At 38.8% G+C, this 16,265-nt stretch overlaps 1 protein-coding gene across 2 annotated transcripts in view; it reads right to left on the bottom strand.

Moving 5' to 3' along the window:
• haus8 (HAUS augmin like complex subunit 8) overlaps positions 1 to 16,265 on the bottom strand; it is a 49,123-nt gene that overhangs the window by 18,700 nt on the left and 14,158 nt on the right. For both annotated transcript variants that reach the window (XM_052037923.1, XM_052037924.1), the window contains exons 6-12: positions 14,024 to 14,061; positions 13,197 to 13,261; positions 11,652 to 11,685; positions 9,812 to 9,910; positions 8,989 to 9,044; positions 3,861 to 3,941; positions 534 to 692 (exon numbers count right to left, since the gene is read on the bottom strand). In XM_052037923.1, the coding sequence (XP_051893883.1) occupies positions 534 to 692; positions 3,861 to 3,941; positions 8,989 to 9,044; positions 9,812 to 9,910; positions 11,652 to 11,685; positions 13,197 to 13,261; positions 14,024 to 14,061 (532 nt within the window). The remainder of the gene's footprint in view (positions 1 to 533; positions 693 to 3,860; positions 3,942 to 8,988; positions 9,045 to 9,811; positions 9,911 to 11,651; positions 11,686 to 13,196; positions 13,262 to 14,023; positions 14,062 to 16,265) is intronic.

The raw sequence follows: 16,265 nt of genomic DNA, 5'->3' as shown, positions 1-16,265 counted from the left end.
TGATGCTATGTGCCTGTGATGCTGCTACAAGTAAGTTTTTCATTGCACCTATGCATACATGTACTTGTGCAGATGACAATAAACTTGACTTTTTTTTACTTTGAGCTTCACTGGAACAGTACAGGAGGGCAAACCTCGTGCGAGGATGGAGTAGAGAATTAAAGTAACAAGCAACGAAAAGCTTAGGTTCACCTTCAAGGACTGAACAACTTGTGGTCTACAAATCAATAACTCAAGCTGTTTAGTTTCACCAGTCTAACTTCTCTCCAGTTCTGAAGAAAGGTCACTGATCTAGAATGCTAACCACTATGCTCTCCAAAGTCATTGACTGACTGATCTGCTGAATATCTCCAGCATTTGGTTTTATTTCAGATTTCCAGCTTCTGCTGTACTTTAAGATTATCTGTTGGGAACTGAAAACACCTTTAAATGTCAGTCCATAACATGCAAAATAATGTAGAGAAGTTACATAAGGGATATAGGGTCTCTACTACCTGTCATCCTCTTACTGCAGCCAGTTAATATTAACTCACCTGCTGATCTATTATCGAATTCAACTGCTTTTTATTTTCCCACATAATGTACTTTTGCTTATATTCAAATATCTCTCTCCCCAAACGCTGGTTTTGCTCTTCAAGCAGCAGTAAGTTCCGTTCTGCATTTTCTTGGTATTTCTCCAAATAATTTTCCCTCTAGGAAATAGAGAAAAAAAAAGTTGTTCATTACTGTGAACCTTCATTATACCAATGTGCACTAAAATAGATATTCAAGAGCTTAAAACAAAATTCCAAGAAAGAAAGCATCAATGAAAAGCAGCGTCAACAACTAACCCTGACAGAATGATACAAGGCAAATAGAAATCAACATGCCAGAACAGGTTACTAATTTATCAGATCCTACCTCCTATCAGAAGTAGCTACTTCTGATTGAGATAAGCCTTCAAATTTTTTTTAAAATATTTTTGAGAAAAGGAACAACCAGATCAGCCTTGGATTTAGTCAGTAACCACAGAGGCCAGAAGCTCCCAGGTTCAAGACTCAGACTGTAGAGAGCTAATTGAGCTGTTGTTGAGTTGTACGAATACCACAACTGGTCTCACTTCCTTTGGGCTACATAATGGAATATACTGCTCCAAATCACTGGACAAGGACAAAGGTCAGGCTTGGATATAATTTTCTCAGTGCAAATAGCAGATCCACAAGCGAGACAAACTGCTGATAAAATAAAAATTAGCAGATTGCCAGCTGGCATCCCTACTAAAAATGATTCATTTTGATTTAACCTTCTAACCTATCTAAGGACTACTGCTTTGGCCACACACTGCATGGAAAAAAAAAATGGGGTAAAACAACAAATGAGGTTCAATAGAGGGAAGTTCTTAGACAGGAACACTCAGCACTGATTTATAGATCCATGTGAAAACAGCAGCAGTGCCCAAGGGAGTTCACTGCCATTTTCAAATGCCTCAAGCAAAACAGTCATAAATTGCACTAGAACCTTCAAGAGGAGAGGGAACTGAAATTTGATAAGGGATATCAATAACATTTCAAAGAAATAACCTTTCCACTCAGGAAGTTGAGAACTCAGCAACTGTTTCACCCAAGCAAGATGCCTGCAAAGCTTTCAATTGTTCATAAATTTGAATTGAGTATTACCCATTCAAATCAACATTTTAACAATCTTACAGAAAACAAAGCTACCTGGGGGCAGGGGAGAAATTAAGTTAACCATTTTATTTTCTTTCCAGTTTCCCTATAGAATTCTCCAAACACCAAACAGACTCTCTACATTTAAACACCTGCTACCTCCACTACAATTTCCAAAACTGCTCCAGATTCCAGCTTCTGAAGCTGAAAGATGTCAGGTCCAAAGGATGGAACATTTCTATTTGCAGATCCAATATCAGGACAGACTCTAGATTTGGCTGCAAACTAAATCTTCTGATACATTCAGCCCAAACTGTGGATATTGTGTCAGAATAGCAATTTCTCTTTTTTGATGTAATATCTGGTGAGATTAGCAATGTACTCCTAAATTAGGGCTGCTTGAATGCTTTGGCTAGATCTCCCTTGAGATGTCAACCTGTAGGGAATCATCTTGTTACAACTAGCAGTGGTTATGTATATAAAACCAAGTCTATGGACATAGATCAGATTCACTTCACCACACAATCCTAAATCAATCTTTTTCCAGTCATCAGGGCCTGACAGACAATTCTCCTTGATGATACTAACAGCATTTCATGCAAGGTAATGGATTATGAAGAAACTAATGCAAAATAAAGACATAACACAATACTTGCTTGAAATGCACTCAAAAGTAAATTACCAATTCATAAACAGGTCTAAATTTTCTGTTGCATTTCAGCCTTCCCCTATTTTTAAACTGATTAAACCCTTGATTTTTGGAAAGTTTTACAAGACACTGGGTTGTGATTAGCTTAGTTTTCAACATTTTAAACATCTGATGTCCTACTCTAATCCACCCACTTTTCAGTCTTAAGAGGCAAGGCAAGGGCAGACATCCAACATGTTCCCAAATGGTGATTGCCATTTGAATATTTTAGTAATGCTTGAAGCTATTGATTTAAATTATTGTTCGGTTTTAACAGTGGCTGGTTAGATATCCGAACTTTGCGAAACCCAGTAGCTGAAGGCAAGCTACGGGATTTTTGGGTACAAGACAAGTGCTTTTACAGCAATATTTGCATCCAAGAGAAGTTTACTTCCCCCCAGGTCCACTAATCTGCTTCCCTTCCATGAAGGAAAAGATACTGTGCATAAAGGATGGAAGCACCACCTCCCAACTATTCACACACAGTGCCCCAACACTTCCCAAACTTCCACCATTGAGAAATGGCCAACATCCACACCACTGAGCACACTGACCAAGGCAAGAACAAGTGGAACAATTTAGATTTGTAGGAACCTACATCTCTCATCTGAAACTATGCAAAAAATCAAATGTTCCAAGAAAACCCAAGGGGTTGGGAGATAAAGAGAAGACTTGAGGAAATAACGAAAATGCTCAGGAGGTCAGATAACAGGTGAGAGGAAGGTAGAGCTAACGTTTTCAGTCTATGCCATTTAATCAGAATTGGGAAAATGTTACCAAATAAGTAGCTTAAAAGCAGATGCAAGGTCATGAAAGGGGAGAGAAAAAAGATTTGGCTAATTAGTTGGAGGATAGTAAATAATTAAATGATAAAAGTAGTAAGCTTAATACCTGGTTTGAAAATGTCAGGTTTGGTCTCAAGCACCACCATAACTGAAGTAAAAAGAGAAAATGCTGCATGTACTCAAGAGGTCAGATTGCATTTATAGAGAGAGAAAAACAGAGCTAACATTTTGGGTTAAAGATCCTTCGGCAGAACTGGGAAGGAGACAAAGACGCTTGTAAGCTGCAGGGTAGGTGGGGGTAGGTATAGGAATTTTCACTCTTACAATCAAAGGCTCTTCTGTGCAGTGGGGTGGGAAAACAACTAAGACAGTGGTTAAGAAAGTGACAGATAATAGCTCAAAATTAAGATGCAGATGCAAGGGAATGAATCTGAGGTCTTTGCTTAGGACAGTGTTTGGGGTCAGAAGGAAATGGAGAAGAGGAATCATAGTCATGGTCTCCCATGTTTAAAAAAAAACAAGTTTATCTGTTATGAATTCTGCATGAGGCAGGTGATAAAGGAAAGGGTTAAGAGCATGCAAGAGAAAGCCAGATCGGCCTTTCAGATATGGCCGGTTTTCAAATACTCAGTATTCTTTATCAGACAAGTATACCTGCACATTGCTAATTATTTTCTTTTGTAAGAGTGTGGGACACATCTAAGAAAACCAAACAACATTAGATCAAACATTTTATCTCACCGTAGTGGTCATATAGAAGAACAGCAATTCATCAAAATCCATTGCATCTATTTCATCTTCTTCAGACAGGGGAGGAGACACCTGTACAAAAGAAGGGAGGTTCTTTGAAAAATATAGGTGAATAAGACATATTAAAATACCCATGGGTAAAGCATCACTCAAAAATGTGATCGTTGAGGCTTCAGATTTTAAAAACTTCAATACATGTTTATAAACAGCAAATCTGAAAGACGATCCTCCATATTTTAGGGCCAACATGTTCCTGTTAGAGCGAAGGGCAAGACTAGCAGGATCAGGGAACCCTGATTGACGTGGGATACTGAGGGCTCTGAACACAATAAATGAGACATATATCAAGTATAAGCAGCTTGGATCAAGTGAATCCCTTGAGTACAAGTGATTTAGGAATACACTTAAGAGGGGAATCAGGAGGGCGAAAAGACATAAGATAGCTCTGGCAGTCAAGGTAAAGGAGAATCCTCAGAAATTCTATATTGAGAGCAAAAGTGTAACAGAGACAATAGGAAAGGTTTAGAGGCATATGGGCCAAACAGGACTAGCTCAGGTAGTCCCCTTGGACAGCATGAACAAGTTGGGCCAAAGGGCCCGTTTCCATGCTGTGCAACTCTGTGACTCGTATCTTTGACCAAATAAATAAAAGATTTGACTTTAAACAACTTCAGGACACTGTAAAGTGTTGAATTAATGTGAACCAATGAATTACTATTTAAGGTATAGTCATTCTTGCAACATTGAACAATTTGGCAGCCAGTCTGCACCCAGTAGTTTCTTAAAAAATAACAAGATGACGACCTGATATGGTTTTCCCCTCACCAACCACCCACCCCCGCAACAAATCCAGTGAATTTGGTGAAAAACAAATTAGCCAAGAAATAAGGGGAATATGCCTGCACTTGCAACAGTACTCTGGGATCATTATTTCTACTCGAGAGACTCACTTTAACCAACATTTCATATAAATGACAGCACTGCCTTCAGTGCAGCACTCCCAATAATTGCACCAGGGTGTCAGCCTAAATTTTGCACTGAAGTGGGATGAACCCACAGCCTGCTTCTCTTGAGATGAGAGTGCACAGATGACACCTAAATGTTACATTGATTAAGATGACATACGAACTGATACACATCACAACTCAGGTTTGACACACTGTTTCAGAGGTTTATTTCATTGGCAACTCGGCAAATGATTGCAGTATGCAGCAAGATCAAGACAGCATGCAGGATATGCTGATAAGTGGCAGATATCATTCACACCAAAGTGCCAAGCAGTGACAGCATCAACAAGAGAGTCTGACCACCTGCTCTTGACATTCAATGGCATTACCATCACTGAGTCATCCACAATAAATGACCTGGAGAATCACCAGTGACCAAAAACTCAAATGAACTAGCTACATAAATAATATAGCAACAACACCAGGTCAGAGATTGGGTACCCTGCAGCAAGTGACTCATTTCCTTACAGCCCAAAACCTTTCCAATGTCTACAAGCAACAGTCAGGAGTATGACTAAATACTTCCCATTTGCTTGGATGAGTGCAATTCCAACACCCTCAAGAAGCTGGCATGATCAAGGATAAAGATAGGCCCTCCATCCACCATATATTCATTTCCTCCTCCACTGACACACAGTGGCTGCAGTCTGTGCCATCTACAAAATTTACTGCAGTTATGCTTTAACTACTCTGATAGCATCTTCCAAACTTGCAACATGTGCCTTCGAGAAAGATGGGAACACCATGACCTGTATATCCCCTGCCAAGTTGCACACTCTCCTGACTTGGAAATGTATTGCCAGTCCTTCATCACTTCCTCCTCAGCAGCATCACTAGGGGCATCTTCACCTGAAGACTGCTACAGTTCAAGCTGGTAGCTCACTACCACCTTCTCAAGGGCAATTAGGTATGGATAATTCTACATGCTGGCCTGGTGCACAACACCCAGATCCTGAAAAGGGAATAAATGAAAATGTCTAATTCACTTCTACATCCTATTGAAGGATCAGATAAATTGAGACAGGACTTAACTTTATGACAGAACCTAATTCAATTTTTTATGCTTCTGTTGTTTAATTAATGTTCACCATCTGGGCTCACATGGGAAAAAATAGATGAAGTGTGGAAGGTGACTGGCACTTGTTCAAGTTCTAGCACCCTCAAGTAGAACAGCAAACGAAAAAGTGCCAAGCACAGCAAAATCTATTTCCACCTGATCCTGCATTCCTACATCATTCAAATTAAGATTAATTGTTTGATGTGACTTACTGTCGATCATAATCTCATCAAGGTCACGTCACTGAAAAGCAGCATTGCTAGACAATGTAAGCAGGCAGTGATATTTTGGATTTTAACTATTACTATTTAAAAGGAAGACGTTGCTGAATTTCCACAAGGTCAGTAAACTCACGTACCAATCTCAGACTAGTAAAAGGATACAAGTAGCAGCAGGAGTAGGCCATCCAACCTGCTCTGCCACTCAGAGATCATGGCCGATATTCTATCTCAGCATCGTTTTCCTGCACTATTCCCATATCCCTTGATTCTCCTAATATGCAGAAGTATGCTGATCTGTTTCAAATGAACTCAATGACCAAGCTTCCACAGCCTTCCAGAGGAAATAATCCCAAAGATTCACCAAGTACAGAAATTTCCCCTCTCAGTCCCAAACGTTAAATGGTCAGAAAGATGCAGGTCTAGATTTACACTGCCAGCTCTCATGTCTTAACTAGCAGTAAATTCCCCCAATCAATTGCCCTATTCCCAGTTACATAGACAGAAATGAACTGCTCCTGCCCCTCCTTACCACCTCCACAACCCCATTTCCCACAGAAGAAAGGTGTTGGTGGTATGTACAACTGGTTGCTGGAGCATATTTACAGGGAGAAGGGAAAAAAAAGGAAAGGTTCCTTTGCATTGACATGAACCTTTGAAAACCCACATGCACTCCTCAGGTCAGGTTTTTACATAAAACTTTTCTGTTGTTGCTGGGTGTGGTCTCCTGGCATTTGCGTCAATGTTCACACAGATGAAATATCAGACTGCCAAGGAACTGCCCCCTGCCAAGACGAAACTGACCTAGCACCTGATCATTGTATTTCTCCTGACATCAGGCCTATGTAAACATCTCATCTACTCCAAAGCAAAGCACAATCATGATACTTTTCTGTAAAACTGGCCCAAGAGTTAATCATATGCCTCTAAGAGGGGAAGGAAAATAAAATGGAGGGGTGGGAGAATATTCAAAGAAAATCTAATATTTTACCAATGCTGGAAACATCACATTTACATTTACTTTAACAGTCCAGATAGGAAATTAAAGTTTTGATCAACTGTGGTCAGAGTACAATAAATGAGATGGACATATCCTTTCCCCACTGAACTCCCTGCCACAAAAGGCATTGTATCAATTATTCATGGATTAATTGTGAAGATATAAATAATGATCTGACCAAAAGCATAACAGCTCTTCATTGTATACTCAACAAGAGCAGGGTCAACATATAGCTTTTGGAAAATAAATACTTAAAAACAAAACAGTACCTGTTTAAACATAATGTCAGTGTACACTGGCCCAACATACTATCTGTTAGGAGGGTCCTCTGGTGGAAAGCTTAGTCACGAGGCCCAAGACATTGTATAGGACTGAACAGACTTTGTTCTGGGGAAAAAACCTTTCCTTAATGCAGTTCTCCTCGGTATAACAAAACTCAGCAAAGTCTGGAACCAGGTCACAAGGAAAGGGAGAGAAGGGGAGGATCAGGAACTGACAACAGGCTGGAAATAATGGGGAGGTGATGAATACGTCGCTCATCACGAGACCAGATTCTCAATCAAGGCCTCTTGAAGCAATGCTCAAACAAGGCCATTGATACATGAATGACCCACAGGCAATATGAGGGAAAAGAAAACAAAAGTAACATCCAGACAACTGCTGCACATCACTGGATGCCATTGCACATGTTCAGTCATACAGGAATTCAACTGGCTACCACAATATTTGCCTAAGAATTACATATTTCACTGAAAGCAGCACCACAGGTAGATAAGGTGGTGAAGAAGGTGTTTGGCATGCTGGCCTTCATCAGTCAGGGCACCGAATAGAGGAGTCGGGAAGTTATGTTGCAGTTATACAAGACATTGGTGAGGCTGCACTTGGGAGTATTGTGTACCGTTTTGGTCACCTGTTATAGGAAAGATGTTACTAAACTAGAAAGAGTGGAGAAAAGATTTACTAGGATGTTGCCTGGACTTGGGGGCCTGACTTACATGGAGAGGTTGCATAGACTAGGACTTTATTCCCTGGAACGCAGGAGATTGAAGGATGACGTGATAGACGTACAGAAGATCATAAGAGGCATTAACAGGGTGAAAGCAGTCTTTTTCGCAGAGAAGGGGCACTAAAAACGAGAGGGCATAGGTTTAAGATCAGAGGTGAGAGATTTAAAGGGACATTAGGGGCAGCTTCTTCAAGCAGAGGGTGGTGCCTGTTTGGAATGAGCTGCAGGAAATAGTGGTTGAGGTGGACACATTAGCAACATTTAAAAGCCATCTAGGCAAGTACATGGATAGGAGAGATTTAGTGGACTATGGACCAAACATGGGCAGATGGGACTAGCTCGCTGGGCAACCCAGTTTGCATGGACAAGCTGGGCCAAAGGGCCTGTTTCACATGCTGTATGATTATGACTCTATATAGTGCCACGTTATTGAGGGTGATCGAATTACAATGAAAAAAATCTTAATTCCTACAATAGTTTAACTTATGAATTTTTACAATAAAGCTATTTTTCGCTGCAACGAATCACACACCTCTCCACACCCAGGAATACACTGTACTGAAACATCCATAATGCATTTCACCCAGCCTCCGCAAATAACAAAATTATGCTTAACGGGAACGGAACCGTTCATAAATAGGGAAATTCCTGTAATTGAAAAATTGAGAGCTTATAGTATAAATCAAAGTCTGCAGTCTTCATTCCGGGTCCTTCACATATCTGATCTGCCAAGGCATGAAGCAGTCAACCCACGCAAAATATTGATTTTAATAGCCTAAACAAGTCCCATGACATAACTGTTTCTGTTACATGAGATATGCAGATTCTTACCAAAGTAGATTCCATAATGGTTGGACATTCCGGTACTTCAACTGGAGAATATTCAGCTGAAATACAAAATGGCTAATAATTTTCATCATCATCTTCTTTACTAGCAGCAAGCATACAAGGCAATTTTCAAAAAGGTGTTTTACTTAAATATCAATAAAAGCGAAAGCTCAAACAGGTCATATTGGCACATCAAGCATACATACAACACAGCAACTTTATGTGAGCACATACCAAGAAATAGGAGCAAGCTGTACACAAGCTTGTTGTCATTCAATGAAACAATGGTTAATCTGATCTTCTGTCTCAACTCCACTTTTTTGCCTGAAGCCCACAACTCTGCATACCCCTCCAGCCCAAAAACCTCTCTCAGCCTTGAACGTACTTAATAACTCAGCATCAGCAATGCTGGAATAGAGAAATCTAAGTATCCATAACACTCAAGAGATGAAATTTCTTTGCAATTTAGTCTAATGCAACCATCTTCTCATCCCAAGACTACAACCCCTAGCTCTAGATTCTCCAACAAGGTAATATCCTCTCAGCAACTACTCTGTAAGCCTCATTGAATTTGATATTTCAATCATATCACCTCACCTTATTCTAAACCACTCCAGAACACATAGACCCATTCCGCTCAATCTTTCAAACAAAAACACACACCCTCATCCCAAGAATCAATTCCATGAACCTTCAGTGCTACCCCAAATCCTACTCATCTCATAAAAGGTGATTATTTGTTGTTAACTGAACTCTCAACTCAAACATGTATTGAGAAAAAGGAATTTGACCTGGAAAATAATCTTTTCTGCAGAAGGGAACTTACATTTCACAGCTGACAAATCCCAGTTCAGAGAAGGCATAAGCATGCCTTCTTCGAGACCTGTAGAGTGGAGGTCTAAGTGCTTTTTCTCTGCATTTAGTCCTGTTGAAATAAACAACACATCAGCACCCTATTCAAATTTATTTGGCACAGCACTTCACTTGCAGCCTAATACAGTAAAACTCCGATAACCCACTATGGACCATTCAGAAACCCTGATGATCCAGTATCTGGCTCACCAGGCGGTGTTTCAAATTCCACAGCCGGGGCCCTGGTTTCTGCACTCACTTTAAACTTACCTGTTTTACTGAAATGTTACTGTGCAACATCTTTTTTTAAAAGTGAATTAAAAAGTGTTTGTATCAACAAAATAACATCCGATAGTCCAGAAAATTTGTCAATCTGGCACCAGAGTCACAAGCAAACTGGATGAACAGAATTTGACTGTGGTTCACTTGTGGGAAGCAACGATGTTTCCAATATTTTATGGAAAAGATTGTGTCATATTCTTAAGGGAGAATTGGTGTGTCCAAACAAGTATGTCCAAGAAAACTGTTTATTCCCAAATCAAATAAGCAATTATACAAAAAGCAGTATGACAATCCATTCTTTCCCCCCAAAATCATATTTGCAATATTGCCATCATTTCACCATGCTCCATTTAAAAAATACTGGTTTTCCATCATTTTTCTACAAGTGTTTCATTTAAAATTACACGGGATAGCAGTCTTTTGGGAAGCAATTATCAATGTCAATAACTAAACAGTTGAACCAAATCATCATAAAAAGGCTTGTACAACATCTGATGATCACTAAAAATATTTACTGGTGTACAAGGTTTTTTGGGCATGATAAACTGGAAGTCAGGTCCACAGAATAGTTATCTATGTAATGGTCTCATCTAAGATAGAGGTCTGGACCACCACCTCCTATGTCAACTGAGGTCTGATGGATAGCCTTTGTGGTTACCATCCGGTCTTCAATTCCATGGGAATTATACTGGGGGAGAAAAACTTTTCTTTCTGAAGAGAGTTGATGATGGAGAATGCAACCTCAGTTTGATTAAATCTAATGTTATAACAATTTCAATAGAAAAAAGATAGTAGATAGAAGAATTTAAAATACCAGTCCATGAACGTTGTAATAATAATAGAAAAGTGTTTTAAACAAGAAGAATGTCAGGTAAAGAGCATTCCACTGGAATTAGGGATTAGCTAAATTTACAAAAAATCTCAGAAGGGATAAATGAACAAAGATTCATGAATTTGTATAATCAATTAAGGCAACAATTACCCAAGACACAGATCTGCGATTCAAATTTAACAGATCTCAGTTACAGCAGTAATAAAGGTCCAGCAAAAGCAGTAAACCAGTAAAAACTTTCAGCTTCTCATTCCTACCCATCATCTCAGTGGAATATTCTTACTTATACATAAGTGGAGTGAAGGAATATCCACGAACAAAACCTTGGCAAGAAGTTTCTCTTCAAGAAAAGGAAACAAAAAAATCAGAATAATTGTCTACAAATTGAAACCAGGATGGTAACCACATTAAAAGCTACTTTAAAAGAATGAAGTCACTGTACAAGTTAGAAGACTTCAGCCAATTATTTCATTGTTAAAATTGAGCATCATTCATCTCTTTTGGAAACCATAACCATTATTCATAAATTTTATTAGCAAAGCAGATGCAAATAGGATAAAACAAATTCCACATTACTGATGGTCGTACAGGAAAGTAAAAGTTAAACAGGAAAATCTAATTCTGAGCAGCATCACTGACTTCAAAAGGTTTTTGGCTGTAGTATGATTGGTCAAATTAGCCATTGGTTACAGCTACTTACGTTTCAGTTCAGATGCGGAACTTTTCTCATGACCCTATTAAATAAACAAAAAGCAAGTTCAGATTAACCACACAAAGAAACAATCAGCTCTTTAACATTTTAATGTGGTGGCAGATTTGAAATCAACCTTAACACCTTCCCAATATGGTCACTACTTTCTCTTTACCAAATGTTTTGAGTCAGTGTTGAGGTTCCTTCTTAGGCAGTCCCTCAGGTTTGCTTCCACTTCAGTTCTATAGATTTCAAGATGACTGATGAGAACAATGCAGGACTTGTACACTCTACCATAGATGGGGAAAGAAGTGCCTGATGGGATGAGTGGGTGGATATTTTGAGATGATGCACTCCTTCTGCCATTTCAACTGGCCTTCTTGTGCTCTCAACCCAGAAATCAGAGTTCTCAGTGCCATCCCAAATGCTCCTTTCTGCCAAGCAGTTGTAGGCCAGGAATTCCCAAGAGTCAAGAGGAGTAGGCCATTCATCCCTTTGAATCTGTTCCACAATTCATGAAGATCGTGGCTGATCATTTACCTCAGCATCATCCCAATATCCCTAGATTACCTAAATGTCCTAAAATCTATTATCAAACAATCAAGACTTCAGGGCAAAGAATTTCAAAGGTTCACCATCTGAGTGATGAAATTTCTCCTCATCCCAGCCCTAACCAGTCTTATCCATCATTCTGAATCTTTAAGTATATATCTGTATGTTTCAGCTAATCATAGCCATATCCGGTCATATTTAATAATAACTCATGTGCTTTATTCAACCTCCAATTATACATTTTTAAAGTTAAGATGCAGTAATTGTACTGTATCATATATCAATTTGCTCCCAAGTTAGTTCCTAGTACATTCACAACCTGTGGAGGAGATTATTTTGATGGCTGCATATTGAACTCAGACCATTAACAAGTTTAGGATGCTTTAGATTATTTCTGTACAGCACTACTGACACAGTGCCCAGCAAAAGACACATTCAATAATGTAAACTTCATCATAAATTCTAAATAGTGAATCAGGAATATCTAATGGCTACTTTAAAAAAAACTTACTACTGACCCTGGTTATGCATAGATGCTATGATTAAAATGCACAAAATACTTGTCATCATTCTTCAGAATCTCCAAGGAAGGGAAATTAGTATCCAAACATGAGGTGCTTAAGATTCTTTCATCTCAAGGACTTTGCAACAAATCATCACCTTGGAAATAACCTGACAGCTATCAAGATGAATACAACATTAACGTAGATGTCAAGGATAGGATAAAAACATGAGATCTTTTGTGCCAGGTCTCATAGAAACAATACAAAAGAAAAACCTGCTGGGCATTCTTAGGCTGAACATGATTAACACCTAAAGGAACATCTGCTGAATCAGACCATCACTAAGTCATAAAGGAAGGAAAAATATCAAAGTCCCCAAACCCATTACTCATCCTTTTCCCAGTTTGGAAAAAATACTTAGATTTAAGCTGGTAAACAATGTAAACCCATGTTTTCCGTGCTCTTGGCAAGAATTCATTAAGAAAGCATCACCTCTCACCTTGTTGACCACTTTCTTCCTCATGGCTGCAGCTTGTCGAAATCGAGATGGTACAACTCGGGCCCCTATGAGGAAATGTGTGGGAAAATGATTCACAAATTCAGATGCAGGTAGTGATACCTTTTTAATTTTTTTTTGAAAGAAATATAAACACTGCAACAGACAGAGGTCATAAAACTAATATATAGCTTGGATGGGTGGAACACAATTGAGCATCAATAAGCAAATTTGCAACACCAAATCTTACACACAAGATAACGGGCCACCAGACCCCTCAAGCCTGCTCCACCCTTCAATATGATCATGGATCATCTCTGCCAGCCTCAACTTCTCTTCTGTGTCAGTTCCCTATAACCCTCAATTTCTCAAGCTTTCTAATATTTAGCTATCTCTACCTTAAAAATATCTATTGATCTGCTCTCCAACTCCCTCTGGAGCACAGAGTTCAAAAATTTCACTATTCTCCAAGAAATTTCACCACATCTTATATGACCAACACCTTAGCTCATAACTATGTCCCCTTGTTCATGATTCTCCCATCAGTAAAATCATCTCAACTTCTATAAAGCCCCCTTAGGATTGTATATGTTTGCTCAAGGTCACCCCTCATTATTCTAAACTTTAAGGAATATAAACCCAAACTGTCTAGCCTTCATTTCTTTCTCTTCCCATGAAAAGTAGCTAACTTTACCCAACTAACCTACATAATCTCAACACATAACATTTTATCTGGGTTTGAGGCAATGTTATTAATAACTATTTTTTCAATGTTTTTATTAATGATCACTAAAAATTGTCCTGAGGACTTAATTACAACTTACACTCACCTTTTAATTTCCTGATACACTGCTCCATTGAGGTTGATCTGGAAAAGAAAATAAGTTAGCCATTAAAGCATAACCCAATGACTGAAAACATTCTTTCATGGTTAAAATAGTAATAAGAATAAAAAAATCCAAGTGAAGAAATGCAATGCATTACTGTATAATAAAATTAATGCCACAGTATACATGAAAAATCATATTATCCCAACCACAGCTATAAAAACATTCAGCCATAAAATTACATATTTTCTTCTTCCAAACTTTAGATTTGTCTCATGTGTATTTGGAATTGCATAGCACCAAGTTAAAGTGACAACATAATAGTTGTTGCACTATTAGCAGCAACAAGATTTAAAAACCTTATCCGTCATACCTATGAGGCTCCTTGCATTAAAGTAAATGCAGTTAAGCCTACCAGCCCTCATGCTTCCCACCCTCTCTCTCTATCTGCTCTTCTCAATGGACTTGCCCATTCTACTTTTTACATTCGAGAGAGCCTCCCCACATGCTGCACTACAATTCTGGATAATATGAAATGTTTAAGGATAAAGGAATGTAAAAGAATAAATAAAATTTTCAATGATAGGGGAATTCAAAATGATAGGGCATATCTTTAAAATCAGAGCTAGGTCATTTGGGAGAAAAACTCAATTAGAACTGCCCATCCCCCACCAAACAAAAAACAGACAGTGAAAATCTAAAACTTTAGTATGGCTGAACAAGTATGGAGAAATGATGAAAAAAAAATGGAGATAAAAGTCAGGAACAATCTAATAGAATTGCAAAACACTGAGGCTTCTTGGCCTGACGCTGCTGCAACATTCCTAGCAACGTTAGAAGTCTGAAATAATAATTTGAGCTATCACATCTTTTGAAAGAATTGTATAATATGTTCCCTTTACTTTTGGGATTTGGAACCAACTGAACACAAAATGGATTTTTTTTTAAACTCTTAAATTGTATTAATCAGCTCAACCTATCAAAAATTAGTTTGGGTGGAATAGAAAACAGTAAAAATAGGATGGAGAATGGGGGCAATTACTGACAGTGAATAAGGTGATTTGTGAACCTTGACCAATAACAAGGTTAGCCACAGTTGGAAGTATGCATACCTTACTGATATACTGAGGGAGGGGAGGGAAGAAATAGCTCTGCCAAAATATCTGGATATTGCTTCATAACAGTTGAATATTCAGTGGTTGTACTGGATTAAAAAAAATAAAGGGAAGTTCTATTCTCAGTAACATTAATTCTCTGCTCAATAAGGATAAAATTTACGATCATCATTTGAAAGAATGATTTATGAAATTGTTTTTCTTACTTGGAGGTCTCATAAAATATACCAGTTAAGACTGTCATTATGGCTGTGGATTCAGAGGACTGCAGGAGCAGCAGCAGAACACCAGACGGCCAAGTGAAAATTCAAAACAAAAAATTGCACAGGGGAATCTATGCTGATTAAACCAGTTATAGTTAATGTAAAACAAAAGTCAAGAGTTGCACATGTCCAGTCTTTATATCCATGTGTGAAAGTAATGAGACAGTTGCAAATATTATTGTGCACCACATCAGCAATCTGTCTTTGCAATGCTTGAAGCCAATTAAAGCACTTATGGATTTCACAGAATCATTGAATGTACAGCACAGAAAACCACCATTCAGCCCATCATGTTGGTGCAGACTCTCTACCAGAGCAACAAACTAGTTCCACCCTCCAGTCCTTTCTCCACAGCCTTGCAAATTTTCCTTCATTATGTATTTATCTAATTCCCTCTTGGACACAATGGAATCTTCCTCCACTAGATCTGCAGGCAGTGGATTCCAGATTCTAACCAACAAGGGGATAGCTACATTTTGGTAGCAATAATCTCTTTAAATTTCACTTCCCAAAAATTCACCCACAAATATCCACAAATTAATTTGCACCCTCAAATTCAATTTCTAACTCCGTGTAATTAATGAGGAAACTCTAAAGAGGAGGAGGAAATCTTCCTCTGTGGTATTTCCTCAGGATAGAGGATCCAATTTTGTGGGTTCCAAGGTGGCTGATGCAACCAAATGTGAGAAGCACAGACTCATCCATAAGTGGGGCAGGAGGTGCCCAACTGGACAGGCAGGGGTGCAGTTGACGGGGTGCCACAGCCTCTGCCACTTATGCAAGGTTTCTGTGTGATCCCAATGCATGGATGCAAGGTTCTCAGTACCATCCTGAAGACACCTTCTCCACTTTGAGCATTCATGGGTC

The sequence above is a fragment of the Pristis pectinata genome, chromosome 24 (genome assembly GCF_009764475.1).
Source record: "Pristis pectinata isolate sPriPec2 chromosome 24, sPriPec2.1.pri, whole genome shotgun sequence".
Lineage (NCBI taxonomy): Eukaryota > Metazoa > Chordata > Chondrichthyes > Rhinopristiformes > Pristidae > Pristis > Pristis pectinata.
This window is presented reverse-complemented; position numbering and strand designations above follow the sequence as displayed.